Genomic DNA, 26,758 nt, shown 5'->3' with positions numbered 1-26,758 from the left:
TTCAAGCAGTAATCGCCGAATGCAGTGATTAATGTTCGATTAATATACTGTCAAATTCACATCGCGCCAATAGTTGAGTAATAAAGTAGTGTACGCTGATCTGTACACTAATAGTTTAACTGCCACAATAGTTTAAATGGCAAATTTTCCAAAGGTGAGAAAGGTTAAGAATGTTTTGTTGTTAAGAATGTTTTGTTGTTTGAAGTTAGAACTAACGATGAGTAACGTGTTTGGGGCGCTGTCTGGTTTTATAGGCCATTCCCGAGCATAGAGGCGCAGAGATGTCAGCTTTTCATTGTAATTTAATTTAGGCAAGGATATAAGCATGGCCATGGTTTCCTGTTAGCGCAAGGAACCTCGAAATACTTTTAACCAGTAAGCAGCCTCGGGAATAAAAGTCTTACCTGATTCACTAATTGGCAGTGAACATAGCTACCAAATATAATTTAGACAGCCAAACATTATAGTCTCAGCAAAGATAATTGTAAGTTAACACTTTGTTTTTCTTAAGATATTTGGTACTCTTGAAATACAGTTGAACTTGATAACTCGTGTAACGTTTCTTCCATAGGTCTAAGTTTGTTACCAAAACAGCGAGTTTTCCCCAAAACATTTGGGTCATCAATCTTTAATTTTTAAACTGAGATAGGCCCTAGCTACGGTCGCCATTTGCTTGTCAGCACAGGGTCCCAGGAAATGTAATCTCTTTAGTTAAGAAAACGCTATGATAAATATTAACATTTACCGTCACAAGTTACCTATTAAATATTACCTGAATATCCAAAGTTGTGATTTAAATTCTATTTTGGACTGATTCTCCGACAATAACTTAAGTGTATGGCCTATGTTTTAGAAGGACACACTTTGAGTTGGCCAGTGAGTGTTTAATGTCCTGCCACGTCACTACATGGCGTTTTTCAGTTTTCAATTTCAATTTTTTTTCATTCTAACTTTTTTTCAGTGATTATCTGGTCCAGTTTCTGTGTGTAATTGGCCTACTCACCACAGTAGCAGCAAGGTGACAAGACTGCCATCTAGTGGAAACGCAGCTCACATTCCGCCTCCGCTTGAAAGCTGGCTAAACCTTCTCACTAGCGTAGATACTGTTGTAGTGTGTTGGATGTAAAATAAACCCGTTAAGCAATTGATGCTTTTAGATTGTTTTTTATGAAAACTCTACACTTCTCTATGTGTCCTCCGTCTACTTCATTACATTTTAATTCTCCCTGCTCTAGTCCTTATCACCACCTAGTGGTAAGGATCGATTTGCATTGCAAAATGCAAACGCACCGGGTTCAGACACACCGACTACAATTACAAACGTTATGTTTTTGTTGTATTTTTTGTTTTGTTTTTTAACGGCTTTTTTAACGGGTTATTGTGTACCCTTATTATAAAGTTGATTATTATATACGTGGTGTAATGTGTTATTTCTAATTAACGTGAGGAATTGCGTTACACCTAAACTAATGTGAGACTCCACACCTTCTTAGTCATTGTGTTTGACTAGTATGACTACCTTCAACACATGTAACCAAAGTATTTAATGAGATATCCGCATTAGTTAACATGTTTGCTAATGCTCTCGCTACATTTTCACAAAATATGGTTTGATTTGATTAAAAATGTTAAGTCAAATCAAGTGTGGATGAAGAAGAATGGACAAAAAGTCAGATAGTACCGTTCATCTCCTGTATAGACCTATTTTTTCACACTATAGGCCTCAACAAACTAGTAATTCTCGAATAGTTAAATGACATTACATCATTGCGGCGTAACTTGAAGGGGTTGTCCTAAATGTTCCAGTTCACGGCAACTGTTTTCTTCGAATCTCCAGGTGTTAAACTGATGATATCATATACAGTGTGTGTGTGAATGAGAGATAGGAGAAAGAGAGAGAGAGAGAGAGAGAGAGAGAGAGAGAGAGAGAGAGAGAGAGAGATCGACACGTGACATAAGCTCGCCAATGTCCTTCTACACTCTTACCCACTCAGCATCATGGCTGCGGATGCTGCGGGTCCATTCCTCCCGCTCCGCGTTTCTGGATCATGGGTGCTGCACCTGCTCGTCCTCCTGTCCTCGGGTGTCCCCGCCCCGGCGGCGGGACTGCTGGGCGTCCGCCCGGAGGACACGGGAGGAGAGCTGTCCGTGGACCACGGGGTGCTGAAGGCGACCGAGGGCACGCGATTCATGCTGCGCGTGTACTATGCAGCATCTCCGCAGAGGCTCAACCGGACCGTCAGCGGCAGAACCGACGCTGCAGCCGCACCGTGGATCGCCTTCATCGAGGAACCCGAACCCGGCAGAGAGGGACAGGCGCACCCGAAGCGGAACTTATGTGTGGAGGAAAGTGCACGAAGCTCTGACATAGAGCTGCTCGGGTCTTTCAAATCTGCATCAAGCCACAATTCCATCTTGGTGGAGCTCCTCGCCAAAGACCTCCGTAGAGGTGAGAAGATCAAGTATTATTCAATGTGTGCCTTTGACGGGGCAAAGTGGCAACACTTCAGAACCAGGGACTACTGGCTGGCGGTTGTCGAGCGCACACCTCATACGGACGGGTGGCTTCAAGCGAGCCTGTCGGTGCTGCTGTTGGCGCTGTCTGCGTTGTTCAGTGGACTCGTTATCAGTATGCTTGCTCTTGACCCCGTGGAGCTGAAAGTGCTTCAGAACAGCGGTACCGAGAAGGAGCAAAAGTATGCGCGAAAGATCGAGTCGGTCCGCAAACACGGCAACTACGTGCTCTGCACTTTGGTTCTGTGCAACGTGCTCACCAATACTTTTTTGGTTGTTTGGATGTGCCAGATATTAGGACTCACGCCTCTGTCAACCGCAGCCTGCACCTTTCTGATCTTTTTTATTGGGGAGATCCTGCCGCATTCCGTCGCGTCCAGACACGGCCTGGCCATCGCGTCCAAAACCGTCTGGTTAACACGGCTGCTGATGCTGGCGACTTTCCCCATAACGTACCCGATCAGCAAGCTGTTAGATAACATGTTGCATCAAGAAATCAGTAACTTCTACACTCGTGAAAAATTACTGGCGATGCTCCGCGTCACAGATCCGTATCATGACCTGGTGAAGGAGGAACTCAACATCATACAGGGAGCCCTGGAACTTCGGACCAAAACAGTGGAGGACGTGCTGACTCCGCTGAACGACTGCTTCATGCTGTCTTCTGACGCCATCCTGGATTTCTATACGATGTCTGACGTCATGCAAAGTGGTTATACCCGGATACCGGTTTTCGAAAACGAGAGGTCCAACATTGTTGACATTCTGTTCGTCAAAGACTTGGCCTTCGTAGATCCGGACGACTGTACCCCTTTAAAAACCATCACCCAGTTCTACAAACACCCTCTGCATTGTGTATTTAATGACACCAAGCTGGATGCGATGCTTGAGCAGTTCAAGAAAGGTAAGCATGATATACCATCACTATGGGCAGGTGTGTGATGTGTTGGAGTCAGTTCCCTCTGAAGAGTGCCAGGCCTGGTTCAACATCTCTGCTGTTTGGAGACCTTTAGCATAGTAGACTACCATGTGTGATTTTACCTTGGTATCTGTTTCACTGAAATCTCTCTCTCTCTCTCTCTCTCTCTCTCTCTCTCTCTCTCTCTCTCTCTCTCTCTCTCTCTCTCTCTCTCTCTCTCTCTCTCTCTCTCTCCTTCTCTCTCTCTATCTCTCTCTCTCCCTCTCTGTCTCTCTCTCTCTCTTCCTCCCTCTCTCTCCCTCAAACACACACACAGCTGCACAGACTGAGGCAAATATATTACATTAATGAAAAAAAAATCAATAAATACAAATATATAGTACACTAATACTATATTTTATGAATTTCACTTTGGAAAGTATTAAAGTCATAAAGCTTGGTGCAAAGGTAAATAACACTGCTTACTGTTTATGGTCAGATGAAGAATCAGATGTACTATTGTTATGGACAAAAACTTCTGTATCAAACAAAAATGAGTTGTGCAATGAAGAATGTAAAATAATGAAGGGTATGTTCCAACTGGGTTCCTTAGTACGGTTAGAAACAGATTTGGTTTGTTGTGACATCTGGCAAAACTCCAGGTTTTTAGCTTTACAGCTGAAATGTGACATTTAACATTATTTAATAATGTTTTGTTCAGCTTGCTGTCATCGTCTTTGGAGAGACTGCAGACAGTTTCACTGAGGAACTTGAGTAACATTTGAACTTCCCCAATCCCACTAAAACACAGATAGCATGAGTGAAATTACACAGAGCACCGAAGAGGAGAAAATGTTGATTGTGGGACTGCCTGGTCGCGTTTCACCAGCAACAACCTAGATATCGTAGGCTTGGTTCAGAGAATTCCTTTGACACTAATGCCAAGTTCAAACACAGTTACTCACATCCATCAAAGACTCATCTCACTTGGACACCCTGGTGTTGGGGCAGTCACCACTCTCGTGAGTCCTCTGGAAACAAACCTCTTACTAGTAGCTGGGAATGTTTTCCTGAATTATATTTGTTCTTGATATATGCTAGCAATCTATTGCATTTCACTTCTCAACACATAATTTCACATATATTTTACAAAAATATAATGTGAGATTAGCAGACGTATAATATAAACACTTTGCATCTGCATTGCAGGGCAGACCAACTGCTTCTCTAAGCAGAAACATCAGGGCAAATTAAAACTGCAGCAATGACCTTTTCTCCAAATCTGTGTCTCAGCTTGGGCCTTTATGGCTAGAAAGGGCAGAGGTTGAAAGAGAGGAATACTGTCTCCCAGTCTGAGTCTCCGAGCTGTGGGCTTTGAAGCTGCCCCCTACTGCACTCAGTGGGCAGGTTATGGGGGAGATCATGAAATATGCAAGATCAACCTTTTCTTCTGTCTAATTAATGAGAGCAGCACACACAGCAGCTATAGTGCAGGATGACATTATGATGGCCCTTCATGTTATTTACAGGGAAACTTAGCAGAATTCTCTGCCTGCAGTGCTGGAGATAAACCAACAATACACATTTAGTTCATGTCTTTGAGATTAAACTTTGTTTGCATATAGTTTTTTTAAGATTTCACGTTATGCTTCATTAAACTTCATTAAACTCCATTTAGACGCATGTCCATCAGATCAATGAGAGAGAGAGAAAATCAGGTAAGAGTTTAGCATTACAAAACCAGTATTTGTTGACTGAAACTTTAGTGGCATAAATGTTTTGTTTGTCTGATTTTTTTAAGTTTTGAAAGTTGTGCTAAAACGTAAATCTAATTTTAAAGTTTATAATTCATCGTGGTAATTTAGAGGGGAAAATAATAAGAAGGGAAAAAGAACAAGATCCGTCTGGGAGGGTTAACATCTAAGCTTGGTGCTGCTTTCACAGAGGACCTTGGTCTCAGAGACATTCAGAAAAAGGACAGAAGTATAAATATAATATTAAACAGAATTAAAAATGATCACAAAATAAAACAATATGAATCCCTCCACAAGTTGTGTACAGCTATTTTTCAAAGAAATAAAATTTCTTATCATGAATAAATTTCTGTTCAAATACATAGATTAACCTAGATGTTCAGTCATATTGCTATTATCCTGTTCAACAACAGAATTTGAACATTTTATTTTATATGCAGTGACAAACAGGCCTTCAATTAAAATGACTCACATTGTAAATTGTAAGTTTACATTGTAGTTTGTCATATTACATTTGACACTGGAGTATTGGGGACATCATCTGTGGTGTACCATCACCTTCTCTGACACGTAATCTCTCATCTGTTCTTCCTTTGACCTGTTTCCAATTTAATCTCAAACTGCCTTTTTTATCATTATTGTTATTTACTTTTTACGTCACATTTTGTTTCTTGTTTCTGTGGTAGAATAAGGTACAGATGATAGCTTCAACACAAGGTGCTTTTTTTTGGTTTGCATTTTTTTTACATTATCAGCTCTTGGTTATAGCCGTTCCACTACCAATGTTGGTATAGTGATATGTTATCATTTATGGATCTCTGATTGCAGAAATGCTTCTCTTTCTAATCCATAAATGACATTTTTAATGATAAATAAGACATCTTTGAGCTGTCAGATTCACTGTTTTTATGGCTGTGTGGTCTTGATATGTTGGTCATTTAGGACAATTTGATGAACTTAATGTTTTTGCTAAATCTCACCTTAGGACAAAGGTAGGAAAATTATAAAAACAATATAGAAATATACACAAGGCCCATTTTGGCAGCATTAAAGCAGTATCTTGGAAGCACAAGATACTAAAAATACCAAAAATACAGAATCTATGTTGTTCATTTTTTTCCATTCTTAGAAGACTGAGGGGTCGTGGGTTCGATTCCCAGACCTGAGACCATGACTGAAGTGCCCCTGAGCAAGGCACCTTACCCCAACTGGGCGCCGGGCTAGGGCTGCCCACCGCTCTGGGCATATGTGCACCACAGCCCCCTAGTAATCACTAGTGTGTGTTTGTGTGTGTGTTCTAATTGCACAGATGGGTAAACACAGAGGACAAATTTCGATTGGGGTGTAAATTCACAATTGACAAATATGGCACATTTCATTCATTTTCATTCATTTCATTCATTCATGAGAAAACTAATCTATTCTAGTTAAAGAATCTCCCCTCTGGCTTTGTGATTAACAGCTAAGAGAACTTCCAAATATATTAAGAAAGGCTAGTCTTCCCTTGTTTAACTCAACCTTGGCTAGTCTTGGACTACCTAACTCGGCCTTGGCTAGTCTTGGACTGCCCATCTCAGTAAGAATATCTTGTTGTGACTTCAGCCTGTGCTTCCTGGAGCATCTCCCACAACATGGACTGGCTTGATGCAGTCTTCCGCACCACATGGTCAGGCTGTTCCCACATCAGCTTAATAGGTTTCGGATCCAGAGACTGTGCTGGCCACTCCCTTAAGAGTCAACATTCTGGCTGACTTCTTATTTTTTAAATATTGTTGACACATTTTGGAGGAGTGTAACATGGACTCACCTGTCCACAACACCTTCTTCCAGTCTCCCAGGGTCCAATGTCTTTTCTCTTTGGCCCATCGCGTTTTTTTTTTTATTGGCAAGTGTGATGGGGACACAACGATACATCCAAAGGCGTAGAATATGTAAGGAAAGATATGAACATTGACCTACAAAGAAAATCTGGAGCACACAAGGAATATGTATAACAAACTAATCACGAAAACGAGGAGAAGGCGTGAGAGTCTGAAGGAGAACTATGGAAACAAAAACAAAGGTGGAACTAAAGAAATACGAAACCAAGACAGACAGCTAGGGGGCGGAGCCAGACGTGATGGTAGGATTGAAACAATGTAAAAATAAAGATTATTCAAGATTATTCATCCCTACAGATTAAAAAAGAATTGGATATTGGGATGTTTCTCCAGGGATGTTGAGTTCCTTTCTTCTAATATAACTCTGATATGTAGTGTATATCTGATAATAGTGTTCAGTGGTCTCAATGCCTGTTTATGCCATTGAACGTGGGCAGAATATAAATAGCATTCTTAGCACTCTGGTATGATTGTTGGTTATCTTTCCCTAGTTCTTGGATGTATTAAGGAACTTGTCCTCACTAAATTATTATATGCAGGACACTCAAAATAGGGGGAATATCCAGCATTCAGCAATAACAACCCCATGTAATAAGTTATGATGTGAATAAAGAAGAGACTTAGTAAGAATGCTTTGAACATTTCCAGACAGTACTGAGAACATACCAGTATTGCTGAATAATTTCTTTAATCTGTTCCCTGTCAAGGTCATATCTGAGTAGGTAAACAACATAAAAGTCATTTTATCTTTAACAAAATCTCATGTTTTAAATCTAATTGAATTTACATTCTGTTTAGCACATTTCAACTGTGGCTGCAAATAGCATCATGACTTACATCTGACAAAAATGTAAAGGGTTTGTTTTTCAAATTTTTTAAGTATCTGGTCCTAGGGCTATATTATTCCGCAATGAATTTAAGCTTGGGACACTTCTAATATATCAGCATGTATTTAGTCTCTATATCCAACTATTAATTTTGAGAGGGTGATGTGGCCCAGGACATCTGGGCTTTAACACTGAAAAGATCAGCGACTTTCAGTATATTAGATCAAAATTTTAAATCACCATCTAGTGTAGTGGCTATAAAGTATCTATCCCACAAATCATTTCTATTGGATCATGAACAAAAATTGTTTTGGCTAAATAGCAGTGTCAGGATAAAGTATACATGAATATCTTTATCTGTTTATGGTAGTATGGCAACTATGGGTAGAAATGTGGTGCCAGTCTATCATGAGCTCTTTCATAGTTTATGGAAGATGGAGAATGCACGTTGGATCTGGTGACGTGATGGCATGAATCCCCTCCTGTAGCGCCATGTGCTTCTTGGTTTTGTTCACCATGATTTTCACAATGTTGACTGAGGTACACCAGTGGCACTCGGGTCAGAAGAACCTTTGTCATGGCTCAGTCTTACTCCACACTTACGTGGTACTGTGGACGCTTCTTTCACCTTTGTTTGTGCTACTCCTGCATTAATTATTAAACTATCATGACCGGTACAGCAAGTAATTTATCGAGGTTGTTTTCACACAGGTTCCAGGTCATAATGAGATTCCTGCCAGTTTCCTCTTAGCCTTGGAACCTGGCAGCCATTTACTTTGAGCCTGTTCCCCGTGGAGAGGCACATTTCAACAGAAACAAATCTTTTGCAATTGTGGCACTTCTAAGCTTAAGGGTCAGCACATTCTGCTCATGTTAAATCAAATACCCTCACCGGCCAAATGTTGATCTCTGGTGACATTAAAACAGCTCAAAGGTTAATTCTTGGACATGTTGTGTTTATTGTAATGATTTGTGTTAGATTAATGAGGTGGAATCAAGGCTCATCTGAAGGTCTGCAGATGGTACTTTAGAAGACTTACACAAACCGTACACAAAATACAACACATTGTAATTTCCCTTTGACAGTAGGCGTAGTTGTTTCGGTTTGTTTGAAATCCTTTATACTACTAAACTCGTTCTTTTTTGTATGATGATTACATGTGTAATACCACATCACAGGCACACACTTGGAGCGTGGCAGCCTCCAGAAACACAGCAGCAGAGGGAATCTCAGGAGAGTCCGTGTGCATCTTCCCTTGGGCTGTGTGTGCAAGTGTGTGTGTATGTGTGTGCACGTGCACATTACATAACACTGTAGTGATGTAATCCATCTTACTGAATGGCTAAAAGCTGAGTGATACTCTCCTAAAAGGCTCTAGGAAAACTCCCCACGAACTACTCTACACACATGGACTGTTAAGATTAAACCTCATCACTCCATCATTCTTTCCTGCTCTCTCCTACTGCAGGGTCAAAAGCATTGGATTATTTTGTTAATCCCCTCGGTTGGGAATAATGTTCTGATGCGCTACAGAGGCAGGCTGGGATTTTGTCTGTGGCCTGCAGGAGTTAGGTAGCCTTAACATGACATCACTGAGCTTACAGAACAATGAGGGGAAATTCGAGTGGACACTTACTAATTATTGGGCTGAAGGGCCATCTTGATGCTGACTGAACCATCATCAAAACTAGTACTGATGGCTGGAACATCCTGTCAGCATTTTTGTGTACATATTATAAACAACAGATGTCCAGTGCTGACAATGAGACTCTTCAGCAGTGCAGAAAACAGCTCACATGAGTTCAAGTACCTGTTGCTTGCTTTAATGTGCATCGAGTACTGAACATTCAGCATTTTGATTAGCTGAGCTTTGTTGTGAATGCACAAAAGGTAGAAATGCTAAATAAGATGCCAAACTAGATAAGAAATAAAATGCTATTACAAGTTCTATTAATTTATTTTGTCAAGTTAGACAACCAATATAAATATGTCCTAACATATTTGTAGGAAATTTCTGTCTGAATATTTTATTTGTTATGTCTTAATCACAATCGGTTCGTTCTGTTGCTATATTTTGTCTCAGGTTGAATTGCTTATTGTCACTGTGTTCTTTTACTGTAAAGGGAAAAACCACTTGGCCATAGTGCAGAGAGTCAATAATGAGGGAGAGGGGGATCCCTTCTATGAAGTCATGGGCATCGTCACCTTGGAGGATGTTATTGAGGAGATCATCAAGTCAGAGATTGTGGATGAGACTGATCTTTACAGTAAGTACTGAAAATAGTGCATAAAACCCCCTGCCTACAACTTTATCATTATATTGACTTTATCATTCAGTTTAAATGTATTTTTCTGACCTTTAGTACTACTGATAAAAAGTTTTAATTCATAAAACTTATAAGATTACCATTTTCATTTAAAATATGACTTTAAAATTATACACCATTGGCTTCAGTGCATTCCCAGTACATCTGAGTCTTGTTTCCATTTCTGTACCCTGATGCTCTACCGAAAAGTTCTAGAACCAGAAATATTTAACTCATTTATCTGTAAAACAATTAACATGCAAATTGGACAATATTGTTTTGTAGTCGATCCTTTGGCACATCGTAGTTTCAAGTAACTCTGCTCAACTCAACTATAGGCTGCGGTTCTACTGTATAGATATTTTTCTTAATTACATTAAACTTGAAGTTCTATTAATGAACTCTATTAATGAACTCTATTAATGAACTCTATTAATGAACAGAACAGCTTCGATCTTGGAGAAGTTGTCATTGTGTAACACAAAAAGACTAATTGCACTCTGTATTAGATTAGCTTTCCCTGCAGAGAGTAATATTAATATTTCAGATATGTTGCATATTTAATTGCATGGATTTGCGTGTGCGTGTGTGTGTGTGTGTGTGTGTGTGTGTGTGTGTGTGTGTGTGTCTCCACTGCATGCATCACAGCTGTTCCACTTAGACTCAAACAATATTTCATCAGTTTTGATCTTGCAAACAGGCAATCAGTGCATGCAGCTCATTCATTATCCGCACAAGCGAGGTAAAACACTTTAAAGTTCAGCTTCTGTTGTGCAATTCCATACTGGATCAAACTGCACCGGCGTGAATTAAACTGAGCCAAATAAAATAATGTTTGACCAACATCTGAATCAAATGTCATCAGATTCACTTGTTCATCACTTTGTCCTTACAAGCTTCCAAGACTGCAAGCACTGTCTTGACTTTCAAAGGAGACATTTTTGTCTGGCTCTAGAATATCTGATGGAAAGATCTGGGGTCTCTTCACTGTATTTGTCCATGTGTGTAGCTGATAACCGCACAAAGAGACGCGTGTCTCACCACGAGAGGAAGCTGCAGGACTTTTCAATCTTCAAACTGTCTGAAAGTGAGATGAAGGTGAAGGTTTCTCCTCAGCTTCTACTGGCCACACACCGCTTTCTGGCTACAGGTACTGCTGGCCACACAAGCAGAGCTGAAATACACACACAGCTTAATTTATGTATGCAATACCTGAAAAGCAGGAAAACATATTAAATGTGTATGCTTAATCTCATGCTCCAGATTATTGATTACACGTGCAAACTGGAGAACGTTCTAATCCCAGAGATCTTCCTCCCTTTGACCTCCTGCCTTCCTAACGTCTCCCCTCAGAGGTGGAGCCATTCAAGCCCGCCCACCTCTCCGAGAAGATATTACTGCGTCTCATTAAGCATCCCAGTGTTATGCAGGAGCTCAAGTTTGACGAGAAAAGCAAGAAGTCACTGAAACACTACCTGTACCAGCGCAACAAACCTGTGGATTACTTTGTGCTGATTTTACAGGTAAATAACACCAGCCTCACTCAATGCATTCATTTGGAGAGACAACACAAAATGACTGCATTAAATAGCGGACAATAGACATTTGGAAAAGACATATATATATATATATATATATATATATATATATATATATATATATATATATATATATATATATATATATATATATACCCCATGATGCAGTGTTAGAAGGCAGACGAAGAGAGGGTATGTAATGTGGGTATGTAATGTGGGTATGTAATGTGGATGGCATCTTGTGAATCTGCAGTAAATGAGTCCTCTGAAGGTTCTGGGAGTTCCCGTGTATTATTCCCACTTCCACCACAGCTCTTGTGAGGGTGTTTGGGAAGTACAGCTCACATTCTCTCCCACCGCAGGGTCGAGTGGAGGTAGAAATCGGAAAAGAGGGTCTGAGGTTTGAAAACGGCCCTTTCACTTACTATGGCATGCCTGCTATTATGGCTGTCCTGCCCACAGGTATGTTATTACGCTTGGTTTATTGGCACATCACACAGCGCCATGTTTTACTGCAATTAGAACAGCTGCAGTCAGAAATGCCTCTGAAATGTAGCTAGCAACCTTGTTGCATAAAAATGATTGAACAGTTAAAAAGACTTCAAGACGTCTGATAGCAAAGAGTGCAGACATGACCAGCCTTGCGTAAGAGTTAATTAACAGAGGCAAATATGAGCCAAGCGTCTGTAGGAATCTTAAGGGTGTGTGCCAGTCTAATTAAAATAAAAGACACACTCTAGCTGGGGCACTCAGAGAAAATGGTACATAGAGACCTAACAAAGTCCTTAGCAAAAGCTCTTGAAAATGTAAAAATAGCCACAGAGCTCCAGCTGTTATTAAATTTAAACTCATGGATGAATGTGCTGTTCAAGCACTATTTTTCTCACGGTCTCTGTATTTTTCTCCAAATTCAAACAAAAGCCATAGAACATACTCAGTGACACGGACCCAGGCAGACACTGTACACGCATACACACACACACACACACACACACACACACACACACACACACACACACACACACACACACACACACACACACACACACATAAAAGCAGCATGAGCTGCCAGGACTAGTTTGGCTAAGTAGTGCAGATACTGCTAAATGGATATGTCATTTGCGGGACCATCAAAAGAAGTAGAATTTTTTGTGCATGACAAGAATACTTGGGTTATTCATTCTTTCCAGTTTAGGTTAAGCATAATTACAGTCATTATGACATTATGATGACATTGTGCAGTATAATTCAGACTATGATTGAAAGTGGATTAAAATTTCAGAGATTCTAAAATGTATAGAGGTGTATAGAGAGTCCACCCTCTTAATATTAGACACCGAAACAGGGTCAGAGCTACATTAATAAAAACGTTGATTATCAAACATGCTCACTTTGTAGAAGTAGAATCCATGTTTGACAAAGTAAGAAGAAAGTAGAGGAGAAAAGCTGAGACTGGTTGCAACTGGTCTGATTCAGTTCACAGGTCTCCATCACGAAGCAGTGGACTAAACCACTCTGACACCACCATCCACGGGGGCAGTCTGAGCCAGTTGAGTGTGGGTGTAGGGGCGTATCTTCCAGACTACTCTGTCCGCCAGCTCACGGATCTACAGATCATCAAGGTTTTCCTACAGCATGATTATGTGAAAATACATAGGCTGCTAATGGCTGGCGTGATGTTCAGAGCTTCTAGAAATGACATCCTTCGATCATCTGGCACTTAGGTCACTCGCAACCACTACCAGAACGCTCTGACCGCCACGCGGATGGACAGCTCTCCCCAAACCCCAGACGCAGAGACCCAGGCCCATGGCGAGAGGACACCCGTCCCAGACCCAGTCTCCAGCAGCGCCGTCCTGCCCCTGCCCCGCTCCCACCAGCACACACACCACCCGAGACAGACCCACAGCACCTCCGCCCTCAACCAGAGGAATCGCATCGTCCGTGAGTGCAGACAAATGAAAGTGTCCGTGCTCTTGCACACGTGACGACTTGCACTGCTGTCGTTTTGATAAACCAGAGACAGTGGCGAGTGGCAGTTCCCAGGTGCCCCTCCAAGCAGTGTTCGTTGGTCCTAAGCAGTGGCCTGCAAGCAGTGCGTCTATTATTCATTAGTTATTCGCACTCTAGTGGGAACATTTAAATGAGACAAAAAATATAGTATTATATATACTACAGTAGTACATGGTACATTTCAGGAGTAAATGAGACAGCCATAATAAGCAGACAGTGTTTGTGTGTGTGTGTGTGTGTGTGTGTGTGTGTGTGTGTGTGTGTGTATGTGTGTGCTGTTTGATAAGCTGCTCTCTGGCTCCCCCTGTAGGGAGCAAATCAGATGGGCAGAAGAGCCCCAGTGACTCTGTGTTCCTGCGTATGGATGAGATCCCCTACAAACGGACTGAGTGTCTAGAGGAAAAAGGACAAACTGGTGGGTGAAATTAACTACCGCATAATGTGCATATATGAAGTATAGGGTGCTTATTTTAGATCTGTGTGGCTGTCATGACCACACAGATCTAAAATAAGTACTATAAAAAAGTACTATACCCTTCAACGCAATGTCAAAACACGAGTGTAAGATTACTGTGCTCATAGACTTAACTGCACTCGTCTTCATCATCATTATAATGACATTTTATTTAGCCAGATGTACTTTAGAGAGAAATGCTCCGAGCGTTGGGGCACGATCGTCGCCCCAGCCATCAGCCAGGATGTTAGAAAATGCACTGCAACTGTCAAACAGTGGAGAGGGTGTTCGACAGGGTCCTGTAAGAAGACATTCATGGCTTCCACGCTCTGTTTACATCACCCATGTGGGAATGTTGATTCCAGACACCACCAGTCATTTCAGCAGCTCTTGTTATGGCTAGAGGTGAACAGGAATCTCTAAATCAGGGATCGTTAAATCAATCCGTGTAAAGGGAGAAGTTGGGAGGAGAGCGGGTAGATCTGACCTCTTCCCCCCGCACTGACCTCCTGTCTGTCTGTTTCAGCTGCGGTGCCGGTGGAGACGGGTCTGTCCACATCTCAGATGATCTGTTCCCACTCTCTGAGCGGATCGGACGAGACCCTGGGGAAGAAACTGCTGCGAAAACTGAGTGAGACCCTCTTGTCACCCTCCACCACCACCAACACCACCACGATCCTCCACCTGTCACTATGACCACCAACACCAGCACACACCCCTTCACTTCACTGCTCCCAACGTTGTCACATACCGCATTCATGCAGTGCCATTGCCGATGGCAGCTGTATCCTAGCAACCAACCAGGCTCTCAGCCACAGCCCCCAGATTCCTTCATCAAACACGACACACACATATTCACTACCGGCTTATTACACACTCATATTCACTACTGGCTTATTACACACTCATATTCACTACTGGCTTAGCATACGTGCTAAGGTGTGTAGTGATCTGCTGTAAGTAACCATGTGCGGTGATGTTTCCAGACCGCTTCCGCACATTTATACCGCAGGTAAACAAGTTGATCTTTCCCTCGTAGCGACAGAACATGACTCGCTTTACCATGTTCATCCTAACGCCCTACGCACAGAGACTAAAAGTGGTTTGTTGTGTCTAGGCAACAAAAAGCGGAAAAGGTCCCGTGACGGGGAGAAACTTGTGGAGGAAAGTGGTGAGCAGACCCAGGTGAAGACCTAGCAGGAAGAAACCGGGTCCTGCTCACAACGCTCACGCTCCCGCACCTCCCACCAATGTGAACCCTCCTCCCCAGCCTCCTGACGGCAGCAGACTTTTAACAGGGGGGAGAAGTGTGGAAAGAGAAGCATTCTGTATTCCAGAAGACCTTCTCCCATTGGACGAAGCTGTGCAGCAGGAGAGCTGATAGATGTGTGGTTGCGTAAGGTCGTGAAAAATCCAGGACACGGTCTGCATTCAGGTACCCGTAAGACTACCCCGGTTTACTCGGACCAGCTTTGAGATGTGGGCACAGCCAAAATTCCAGGCACAAACATCTCCTGGCGTTTGAGGTTCTGTGATACTGCAGCTAGCGCTACGTACTATTTTAAGGCATTTGCTGATGTCATCTGTAGCCACTCGGGTGATGTCAGACGTGCATCCTGGTCCAGGCAGCGTGCAGAGCATGAAGCCCGCACCTTCCTCTCAGATAGGCCCGGCCTTCTGAGAGCATCTGCAAAACGATGCTCCTTCAGTATTCCTTTGAAGTAGTCGATTAGTTTATTTCTTGATATCGTATCAATACCTATTTTAGAGCTGTTCGCTAGGCTGTGCCTATGAATCTATGAATCATGAGAATTTAACGATGGAGCACTTTGAGAGAAAGATTAGATTTTAATGTGACGTTTGGTTGAACAGAGTTTGCAGGATCTGTAGGGTATGTGGATGATGCTGGATGAAGATGCCTATATTAGGTAAATGCTCTTTGCATTTTTTACAAGCACTTAGCTACATGATGTTTCTAATGCTGTAAAAATGCTGTAAAATCATTCTGGCTTTTATTTCTGTTTTCTGCCAGGTTAATAATAATATAATAATAATAATAATAATAGAGTACTTTTCACACAAATAGATATTCTAAATAGATATTCTATACAAAATAGATATAGCGGCTATTATTTATTTTTAAAAGAAGTTTATTGACTCATTTTAGGCCACAACTGGTTATTTGTGAACATTATTAGTGTATATATACACACACACAGGATGGTTAAGGGTCTAAGCACATCCAGGAAATATATGTTAGGAAGATAAATATATAATGGCATGTTTTTCCTCAAATAGGTATTGCTACTATTTAAAAGAATTTTCTTATATTTATAAAATATGAATAGTATTAGGCTGTAAAAAGAAAGCCATATCTTGAACAAACTTGAATGCATAAGTACTAAAATATCACCTCAGACTTTGAAAGTGGTATGCAATGTCGTATTCCCACACCCTTAAATTATGTTTTATAGATCCCTTTTATACTTGATATGCCTTTATTAATAGTACATGAAGCTATTACTTTTCCAAAGCTGAGCTCAAAATAAACGCGATGTTAGTGAATGGCTTACTCCTACACGATACCCTGTCCGCCCTCATCTGGTTAGTCCCAGCACTGGGAGTTCAGCCCAGTCATGTGCATGCTGCAGTTTTCCCATGACTTCCATCTGCCTGCTAAGCACCGCTGTCCCTATATGGGCCAGAACCATCCACGGGCTATATCAGGACCATTCCTGTATCACTGCCAGCCTTTCACCAGCATGCTGTAACCGTGACAAACATCGATCAGTCTTGAGCTCATCCCTGCCGACGCTGGAGGTCTGGCTGGCGTAGGGAGAACACGCAGGGGGGAGACGTGTTGCATGAGAGCGTCCCCCCCCCCCCCCCCCCCCCCCCCCCCCCCCCCCCGATATCTCCGCATGCATGGAGGAGATGACTGTGTACCACGCTGTAGACAACAGCTGCAGAGAGGGTCGGTCTGAGCTATAAACACTCCGGACTGCACCGCGCTGCTTCTGAGCTACTGGGGACCGACCCGGTTCCATCTGTTTACAGCACAGAGCCAAACCGACTCAGGCAGGCGGCCACAACGTGTCGGCGACGCCCCTCAGATGGTCAAAGGTGGCAACGTTTAGCAATAACCAAGCCGTAGAAGAATAGCGCCTCTCCTAGCGGCCGCGTGGCGGCTTGTCTGAAACGGGGAGTGCGGCGTGCGGCGCTGCTGCTCACGGGTCACACGGACCCGCGGTACGGTGCGCAACACTGTGGGCTGGACCTGCTTTTACTGGGAGCACATGGCGCAGGAGACCTGGGGGGGCGGTCTTGCGTCACACTGCTGCAGTGCAGACAGAGTAACATGTGACGCACACTGACGTGTGGCCTCGGCCCCTTCACACACACACACACACACACGATTAGGGGGCTTCAGGGTCTTACACTAGCACTGATTAACTACGCTGTGTCAGCTGGGGGAGCACAAAATCCTCCATGTCCCCTGTTCTTTTTCTCTCTCTCTCTCTCTCTCTCTCTCTCTCTCTCTCACACACACACACACACACACACACACACACAAGCAACTCATGCATTAAGCCTTAAAACGAAAGACAGCTGACACATAGGGTAGGTGAATCTTCCCTGCTATGAGTTCTCAGTAAAAACGGTTAGCAGTTGTTTGGGGTATATACAATGTTGGTATATGAATTTCAGATTTATAAAGATATGTTTAGAGAGAAATATAGATATATAGATATATATATATATAAGATGGTGCAATGAAAATTTGAAAACATAGTTTATGAGAACTATATGAGATGATCTTGATGTGCTATTTTACAACGAAATGTGCATTTTCAATAAATGGAATTTGACTTGCATTTGGTCACTATGTTTTTCCTTGGGTTGCCAACCACAAAAGGACGAACCACAAAGTGTGTATGAAAAGAATCAATGTTCCATGTTCAGGCAGGTGAAATGTTATAGGACACAATGGCCCAGAAAAGACGCAGAACTCTGCGGTTGGTGACGTAGACGTCTACTGTTCTCTACAGCTGTAGCCCACTCTTCTCAAGGTCACATGACCCGTGTTCTCTGCCATGTTAATTTTTGTCAGCCAGGTGTACAAACCACAGTGCAATCTTGAACTTCAGCTCCCAGGTAAATAATTTTTTTTAAACAAAGGAATGAAAAGCACAAACCTTGTGCAATATTGTGTTTGCACTGTGTTTATTTCAAGGGCCTTGATCAGCTCTTCCTGTATAAGCTTGGACACATACATTTACACACTGAAAGAACGGATAGGTAGACAGGGAGGTATTTGTAATAGCACACAGCCAAAATGTGAGCCGTCCTCGTGCTAACGGTTCTAAGCACACGATGTTACACAGGTCTCACACAGGCACGCACAGCACCGAGAGGTAAAGAGACGCAGCAGACAAGCAAAGACACCTGATAAACAAAAACCAGCATCTAAAGTGCAAAGCGTTCACTTGCTGCCAAAGGTCCAGAGTCATTAACACCAAACAGGAACTCGTTCCTATTTCAGCCAGTAGTGAAAGTGTGATCAGGGTTGCCAGTGGCGCTTTGGTATTGTAATGACAGGGACGTGAGGGGGGAATCAGGATGCTGTGCTGAACTATGGTGGAAGTGCAGTCTGGTAGAAACCTGGAGATGGTTCACAGGTTCAGTTAAACTCACGAGTGGGTTTGGGGGAATGTGAGGAGACATACATTCCAACCTCTGAGGTCATCGACTAGAATTCAGACACGTGCACGTAAAAATAACGATTTGTGCCAATTCTTTCATTAAATACTTTTTTTCTTCAAATGAACAAAGATATTTGTTAAATTAAATACACACCATATTTATGACAACCCAAAGTCTAGTGTGTTTTGAAATGCCATGTATATTTGGATAGAGCGTGATGAAATGTGACCTAATAGCTTACTTACTCATATGAAGTGATCTTGAAGCCAGTCAAACTGTAACTACCATTAAACATTCTCAAACATCAGTGAATAGTCACTGAATACCAGCAGTTTTACATCAAAGTGCTTTTTAGGTATCCATAAGAGACCTTTACTCAACTATCAGAGGAGTACAGTTGGTAAATATGACAGACCACAACCCTTTCTCCACCACCTAGAACAAATACGTGCCCTTGGGACTTAATTCAAAGTACGGTATATATGAGATTGATCATAGGGCCAGCAAACAGAGTTGATACACTGGGCACAAATGACTGAAGTAAATGTATCTGTATGTGTGTAACCTTTCCAGACCAATGTTGACTATGCCCCCACCGTCACATACAAACGGGTGGGCAGTGTGCGAAATTATTGGACCCTGGTGACCGCTTCGTGGATGGACTCAGCGACGTAGTCAATGTTCTTGGTGGTCAGGCCACACATGTTGATGCGGCCGCTGGCCATCAGGTAGACGTGCTTCTCCTTCACCAGGTACTGCACTTGTTTGGCTGGAAAATGCAGAGCAAGACAAGAGTGAAAAGCCGTGATGACACACCGGCAAGCAGCCGTGCCAAACTGGTAAACTGACACACCGGCGAAAACTTGCCTAAACAGCTGTAGTGTTCTCTGAGTGAATGTACCGAGCTCTCTGACACAGGACATTCCTATTCCAGTACATTCCTGTCTTTGTCTTTATCATCATCACCTAGTTATTCATCTTTTGCCTTCAAACTTGGGTTACTTAAGATATACCAAGTTCATGAAAGTTATCCCGCTAACCAAGCCAGCTATCTCCCAGAAATTTGGGAGTGGCCTATAAAAAAACCTGCATTTTTCAAGTTCTGCCCTGGTTTCAAAAGCTGTAGGACTGAAGTCTTCAGCAGAAATTCTCTTATATGTGGGAGGACAGAGAGAGACAGAGTTGTATTACTGAGCGGGCTGTGTGCTGTGACTGGGGGTGGGGCTGGGGGCGCGGCCACGTACGGTTCAGGCCTGTGAAGCTGAACATGCCAATCTGCTCAGTGATGTGGTCCCAGGTGCCCGGAGTGCCCAGTGCCAGCAGCTTGGCCTTCAGCTCCGCCCGCATCAGCAGGACCCGGTCAGCCATCGTCTTCACGTTGCCCTTCCTGCACATGGCAGTGGACATTACGTCATACAAGGCCAACGAATCCAGAATACACCTGTTAAAATAATTACAGGAAGCTGTGAACTGCAAATCATTTAAGAATGAGAGAGCTCGCAGCATGTACCACTCAGCGAAGAGGTCTGGATCATTCAGAGTCGTGGCCACCACACGTGCTCCCTGAGACGGAGGGTTGGACCAGGTGATCCGCACGATCATCTCCATCTGAGAGAGAACGCGCGTGAGGTTCTCCTGATCTTTGGCGACTATTGTCAGGTTTCCCACCCTCTCATCTGTGGAAGATGGTTTAGCATGAAACAGGGCGTCATGCTGCTCAGATGACATGTAAATGTTGTGATTCTGGCAAAAGTTTTGGAAATTGTCTTAATTAACTGCAGAAAGAGTTGATCACACATCACATGGGCACATCAGACACTTACTGTATAGGCCGAAGTTCTTGGAGAAGGACTGTGCACAGAATATTTCAAATCCCTGAGATACAAAGTATCTAATGGCCCAAGCATCCTTCTCTAGATTTCCAGAAGCAAAACCCTGGTATGCCGAGTCAAAGAAGGGGAAGAGACTCCTCCTCTGCAAAATTTGAAAACCATGCATGCTTTTCAACATGGCAGATGGTTTTTCTCCATTCTACGTTGATTAATTATAGAATGATTTGTGTTTGAGAAGAACTGAAGCAATTAACCTGAATCTCTTACCTTCATGATTTCAGCAATCTGCTTCCACTCATCCTGGCTGGGATCTGTGCCTGTAGGGTTGTGCGCACAGGCGTGCAGCACAAAGATAGAGTGTTCAGGTGCGCTCTGAAAGAGAACAGATCCATCATTAGATCACCAGGTTTCAGTGCAGAGTCATTAGAATGGAAGGATTTTTTGCCCATGTTTTATGTACTTCAGTATGAAAGTCCAAGCTAAGCCACAAGTCTCTGGAAGCTGTGGCAAAAACAAACACGTTTGTTCTGACATTTTGTTTAAGGGTGAAATGTTCAGAAATGCATTTTCAAGTTCATAGCTCACCTCTAGGTCTCCCAAGAAACCTGCCAAGTCGAGTCCACGTTTCTGTGCGTCCCAATACTTGTATGGACGGATATTTTCAAACCCAGCGTTACCAAAAACACCATTATGGTTCTCTAGAAAGCAAAACAGATGACGATTCAACTAACCAGCAATTAAATCACATCTATTAAAGGTTTGAGCAATCACCTCAGACTGATATGCAGGACTTCGTTTCATGAGTGTGGCTACAATTGAGAGCTCAGCTATTTAGTACAAAGTGAACTGCACTACGCTCACGAGTTACACAGCAAACTCAGCATTCAGCTGTACAAGATATGCTCATTTATTATCACGTTTAAGATCAGAAAGGCACTAATTAATACTGTAAAACATAGCAAGCCCACGACCCAAGATTCTGCCCCACCACGTACCCCATGTAGGGGCAGAGACATAGACTGGTGTTTTGGTGTTGCCCCCATTGTGCCACCTTCGAAGAAACTCAGCCCCAATCTTCAGTGCCCCAGTACCCCCCAGACACTGCACAGCCCCCACCTGCAAGACACCAAAGGAATATTCTGAAAGGAAGCAACTTGCTGTCGCTTGAGACATGACTTTAGAGACCCCAACAAGGTGAGAGTGGTCCTCGTACATCTAAAACTCATACGTGAACAGACTACAGGAACTTCTACCATCAGTGCAGAAACAGGGGGCACATGAAATGAAGTGGAAGATGATTGTGGTGACCAAAGTAGCTTCAGAAGAGGCAGCTGTGACTCACCCTCTTCTCCAGGACAGCAGGGCTGTCCTCACCCAGCGCAATCTTAGAGGCGCTGGAGCGGAACTCCGGCAGGCCCAGGATGGGCAGGTACTCGTGGTTCAGACTGCTGTCCTCCACGATCATCTTCTCAACTTTCTTCACAACAGGAAGCACCCAAGGCTGACACTCATCTGTCCTGTAAGCTACGAGACCAAAAGACAGGATGAATGACCGCTAAACAAACATCAACAACAACAACAACGCAATATATAACTGCATGGACAAACGTGGTGAAAAACTTTATCAAAGAGATAACTCATCTATGCCATTTAAGCTATTGTCTGAAGAGACTTCAGGTTGTGGCACTGCAGTTGTATCTATAGATTATATTAAGTATTATAAATAATTTATTACACAAGGACCAAAAAAGAACTCAGACTTAAACCAAAACAGAACTCATCATGATGAAGAACAAAATAATTTATTAACAAGTAATTGATCATTCAGAACTGCTGAGAATGTCCAATATATTTAAGTAGTTTAACCCCTCTATCCTCAACACAATAAAACAACAGCAGATACATTACATTTACATTTAGAGCATTTAGCACCTGCTCTCATCTAGAGTGATTAACAAAGTGATTACCAGGTCAACAATGACTAGATCTATGCACATTTGTGTATTTTTGCATGCTGAATCCATTTTTTTTAGAATTTCTCTATCAGTTTATTTTGTTACAGTATAATAATGAAGGCCTGTATCATGGAAAAGCAGCACCCCACTATACTGAGAGATTACTACTGGACACTGAAAACAAATGTTCCTTAGGCCAAATATAAATCTGAGGCAAACCTCAGATAATGTACATTTCAGAAGCAGGTTTGTAATATGCAAGTGTAATAACTTATTTAATGAATAATCTAATAGTGTAATACTCTGGTTTATGAATGCATAATATATAATCAATGTAAAAATGAATTCCCTTATGTAAAATCCATACATGACAGAACAATTGTAAAAACAGACTCACCTTCAGCATAAGAGGATCCACCCATATTAGTTTAGTTAGCAAAAAATCGTTAAGAATTGCTGCTCAATTATTGTTTTATTCCAGACCATATAATGTTTTAAAGACAGACCGTTTAGTTTTGCACATCATCCACAGCTGATCTCAAACATAATTAAGAGAAGGTAAATTACACTGCACACTATTTTGAGTTCTATTTAAGGAGTTTTGTATTTTATAAAACAACCAAAATTGCAACAGCCACACAATCACTGCCCACGTTTTGTTTGTAGAAGACAAAAAAAGCTTCCAAAAAATCATGAAAATATAGATATCTAAAAGCATTCAATTCAGCACACTTTATTATTCTGAACATGCGATTAATGTAGTTCTACAATGCCTCATCATAACAGCTCGTGGTTTGTGTAAAATATTTGGAATTTGGGTCAAGAATGGTAAAAAACAATTACATATCATTAAGCACGGAGACTTTATAATAATGTATTTACAAAAATGAATATCTGCATTACTATTATTAGTATTTCAAAAGCATAAATACAAACTTCAATATAAATTAAAGTATTTAACAATTATTTAAAGTGTAATTAAGTGCTTATTAAAAATACATGCAATTCAAAACTGCCCTTCTGTGTCTATCAAAAAGGGACTTTGGGTGAAATGGTGTAACTTGCCCTTCTGCTTATAAGAGGCTGAGGACTGGACTTTAACATCTGACATTTAACACTCTCATTAAGCAATAAATAACACTGCACATTTGCAGCGCTGTTAATTCTGCACTCCCTTCACCGACATACAAACTATCCAGTTCTACAGCTGCATGACCTGCGTGCAAGGTCAGAAAAGATCAAAGTTGAAACACACACACACACACACACACACACACACACACACACACACACACACACAATGCAGGACTCCGCTTTAGTGTTCAGTTGCACCTAGTGACATTAAAGACAGCTCGCAATGGGAGAATGGACTAAGAAAGGTGCCCTACCAGGGTTACAACTAAGGTACAGCCAGGCGTCAAAGTGTCTCAGTAAGATATTTAGCACGACTAGCTCACGTTATCCTAGCTGGCTGCTTAATGCAAGTCCGGTCTACATGATGCGGAAGGCACATAACGGTGAAAACGTTCATGCGTTAAATCTTGCACGAAGCGTGACAGGCGCGCGCTGCAGGATATCGGCGCGTGCCGCAGCATCTCACCTCCGACTCCGAGGTTCACCTTGTTGGGACTCTGGTCTTCGCGGAAGTCCGCGGTCAGTTTGAACACCGCCACGGGAGCAGCTTGTGGGACGTCGGTAAATAACGACATGGTCGCCGGTCAATAAGTTCCCTGATTTTAAAACAAAAAGGAAACGTAGAAGAGCGGCCGCGAGAGGAATGGTTGCCGACAGACGGGAATTTCACCTTCAAGTTGTGTTCCGCAATGGAGAACGAGGCGTGACCAAACCAGCCAATAGGATGCGAGCTCCGGTAGCGGACACACGAATGAACCAATCAGTGTGTTCGGTGGGAAAGGTCGACGGGTAAAAAGGGGCTACGTCAACAAAAGAATCGATGAAGCGTCCAATAACAAACGATGTTGAGAGACTGACGTAGGTCTTTGTAAACTGTAGTCTGAAAAGCGTTCAGTGGTTATATAGAATCATGTAGATCTATAAATCATATAAATCAAGTAGATCTGAACCATATAAATCAATTCATGTAGATCTGAACCATATAAATAATATAAATAAAGTAGATCTGAACCATATAAATCAAGTAATCAAGTAGATCTGAACCATATAAATCATATAAATCAAGTAGATCTGAACCATATAAATCATGTAGATCTGAACCATATAAATCAATTCATGTAGATCTGAACCATATAAATCATGTAGATCTGAACCATATAAATCATATAAATCATGTAGATCTGAACCATATAAATAATATAAATCAAGTAGATCTGAACCATATAAATTAAGTAATCAAGTAGATCTGAACCATATAAATCATATAAATCAAGTAGATCTGAACCATATAAATCATGTAGATCTGAACCATATAAATCATGTAGATCTGAGCGCATCATCCCATCTGAAGGGCCATAATAACCAAGCCAAAAGGGGGCGCCGGGGGGGCAATATACCCCCCCCCCCCCAACAGAGCTTGTGCCACCCCTAGTGCCACTAGGGAAATGGAAATGTGGAAATGGTCATTTTAACCATTAACATTCAAGCCCGTAGCCAGGGGGGATCGAAGGGTTCGTTCGATCCCCCCCCCCGCCCCCGCATCCGCACCCGCACCCTCCCTCCCTCCGTACACACATGCCCCTCAAGATAGGTAGGCTATTCAATGAATGAATTGTTAATCTCCGGTGAATATACAGACAAACAAATAAGGACAGCAACAACAGACTCACAACAAACTTATAACAGTGTTGCCAACTCTCACGCAATGAGCGTGAGACACGCGCATTTGACCGTTTTCACACGCTCACACGCCATACATCCGATTTCTCACGCTGAAAAAAATCTAGTTTATTTATCTTCGATCTACATCTATGATTCGGGTTTCCATCCAAACCTTTCGAAAAAATAATGCGCAATTTCCAAGTTTCGGCAGAAAAAAATGTGAATTAAGCCTTGTTTCCATTCATTACAGTTATGCGAATAAACTTTAGATCACGTGAGAGGACGCCAAACAATAGTGGTTTTACGTCCATCTGGCAGTTACGCATTTTTGCACGTTGAGGTTGTGAAACATTTTTTCTTTTTCTTTTCTTTACATGGAGAAGTTAAATTCAATTTTTGCTCTCTCCAGAACTGTTTTTGTATGCATTTGCCATCTTTACATCGCGATCATGTACAGAACCACTTGACTTGAGGCATGATACGTCATCGTTTATGCGAAAAACCCTTTTCCATCCAGTTTTTCCGAATTTTGGCGATGCGATAGTCTAACTTTTCCACCTCCTCCTAGCGTAAACATCTTTTTGCGATATTTGGTCTTTTTCCATCCAGCTTTTTTCATGCGCATTTTCAAAATGCGCAAAAACTCGGTGGATGGAAAACCCACTGAGTTACTAGTTCGCTCTGGCGCCAACCACTGGCGATCGATCGCTATAGGCGCAGCATAGAGGAAACATATAAGACATAACCCCCCCCCCCCCTCACTCCACTTTTGGGGGGAAAAGATCCCCCCCATCACAAATGCTGGCTACGGGCCTGACATTTTAAGATCAAATCTCTTCCCAAGCGATCCTGGCAAACCTGAATATATGTGTTTCCTTTCGTTCAACATTTGTATATGGACCCCTCTGATAAAGCCTTGGTCACCCTTTGGCCACCCCTTGAAAAAAAGTCTAGCTCCTCCACTGATAATAACATTGCTCTAGTACTATTTCACCGACTTAGCTCAGTTGTTGCCCGTTTTATTTCAGTGACTTTATATCTGACTTTTGTATAAAATGACTTTTAGTAAGTAACATTTATATATCAATGTAGACGTGTACTCCCGTGGGAATTTAGGCAGTATGTGTTAATTAAAGTATTTTTCCCCATTGTAGATGCATACATTTAAACATGAGAGCAGTTTATCAAGAGGTGTACAACAATAAACATGTAGCCCCTATGCCAGAGGGAATCATACTTTTTTGTCTTTTGCATATAGTGTATTTCTAATGACGTTATTGTATGTA

General features: G+C 42.1%; 2 protein-coding genes across 2 annotated transcripts; one reads left to right on the top strand and one right to left on the bottom strand.

Moving 5' to 3' along the window:
- The first annotated feature begins 1,983 nt into the window (after positions 1-1,983).
- cnnm1 (cyclin and CBS domain divalent metal cation transport mediator 1) lies at positions 1,984-17,055 on the top strand. Its single transcript, XM_076974735.1, has 10 exons — positions 1,984-3,418; positions 9,998-10,141; positions 11,190-11,330; positions 11,534-11,703; positions 12,081-12,180; positions 13,195-13,340; positions 13,443-13,662; positions 14,042-14,146; positions 14,712-14,816; positions 15,303-17,055. The coding sequence occupies exons 1-10, from the start codon at positions 1,999-2,001 to the stop codon at positions 15,380-15,382; spliced, it is 2,631 nt and encodes an 876-aa protein (XP_076830850.1). The 5' UTR covers positions 1,984-1,998; the 3' UTR covers positions 15,383-17,055.
- Positions 17,056-18,392: 1,337 nt separating this feature from the next.
- got1 (glutamic-oxaloacetic transaminase 1, soluble) lies at positions 18,393-24,513 on the bottom strand. Its single transcript, XM_076974706.1, has 9 exons — positions 24,277-24,513; positions 22,064-22,245; positions 21,717-21,837; positions 21,307-21,419; positions 20,989-21,093; positions 20,713-20,863; positions 20,400-20,565; positions 20,134-20,276; positions 18,393-19,658 (listed from the first exon to the last, which is right to left on the bottom strand). The coding sequence occupies exons 1-9, from the start codon at positions 24,383-24,385 to the stop codon at positions 19,519-19,521; spliced, it is 1,230 nt and encodes a 409-aa protein (XP_076830821.1). The 5' UTR covers positions 24,386-24,513; the 3' UTR covers positions 18,393-19,518.
- Between the last annotated feature and the right edge of the window lie 2,245 nt (positions 24,514-26,758).

This window comes from Brachyhypopomus gauderio, chromosome 15 (assembly GCF_052324685.1).
Source record: "Brachyhypopomus gauderio isolate BG-103 chromosome 15, BGAUD_0.2, whole genome shotgun sequence".
Classification (NCBI taxonomy): Eukaryota; Metazoa; Chordata; class Actinopteri; order Gymnotiformes; family Hypopomidae; genus Brachyhypopomus; species Brachyhypopomus gauderio.
The sequence above is the reverse complement of the archived record's forward strand: the minus strand, read 5'-3'. Positions and strand labels throughout refer to the sequence as shown.

Bases quoted from the DNA above. Each gene is read 5' to 3' on its own strand.
- cnnm1 (XM_076974735.1), top strand. From the start codon at position 1,999: ATGGCTGCGGATGCTGCGGGTCCATTCCTCCCGCTCCGCGTTTCTGGA. The intron at 12,181-13,194 runs GTATGTTATTAC...GGTCTGATTCAG, and splicing joins TATGGCTGTCCTGCCCACAG to TTCACAGGTCTCCATCACGA. The intron at 14,147-14,711 runs GTGGGTGAAATT...TGTCTGTTTCAG, and splicing joins AGAGGAAAAAGGACAAACTG to CTGCGGTGCCGGTGGAGACG.
- got1 (XM_076974706.1), bottom strand. From the start codon at position 24,385: ATGTCGTTATTTACCGACGTCCCACAAGCTGCTCCCGTGGCGGTGTTC. The intron at 22,246-24,276 runs GTGAGATGCTGC...TTGGTCTCGTAG, and splicing joins GGTGAACCTCGGAGTCGGAG to CTTACAGGACAGATGAGTGT. The intron at 20,277-20,399 runs GTACATGCTGCG...TGCCATGTGCAG, and splicing joins CCAGACCTCTTCGCTGAGTG to GAAGGGCAACGTGAAGACGA.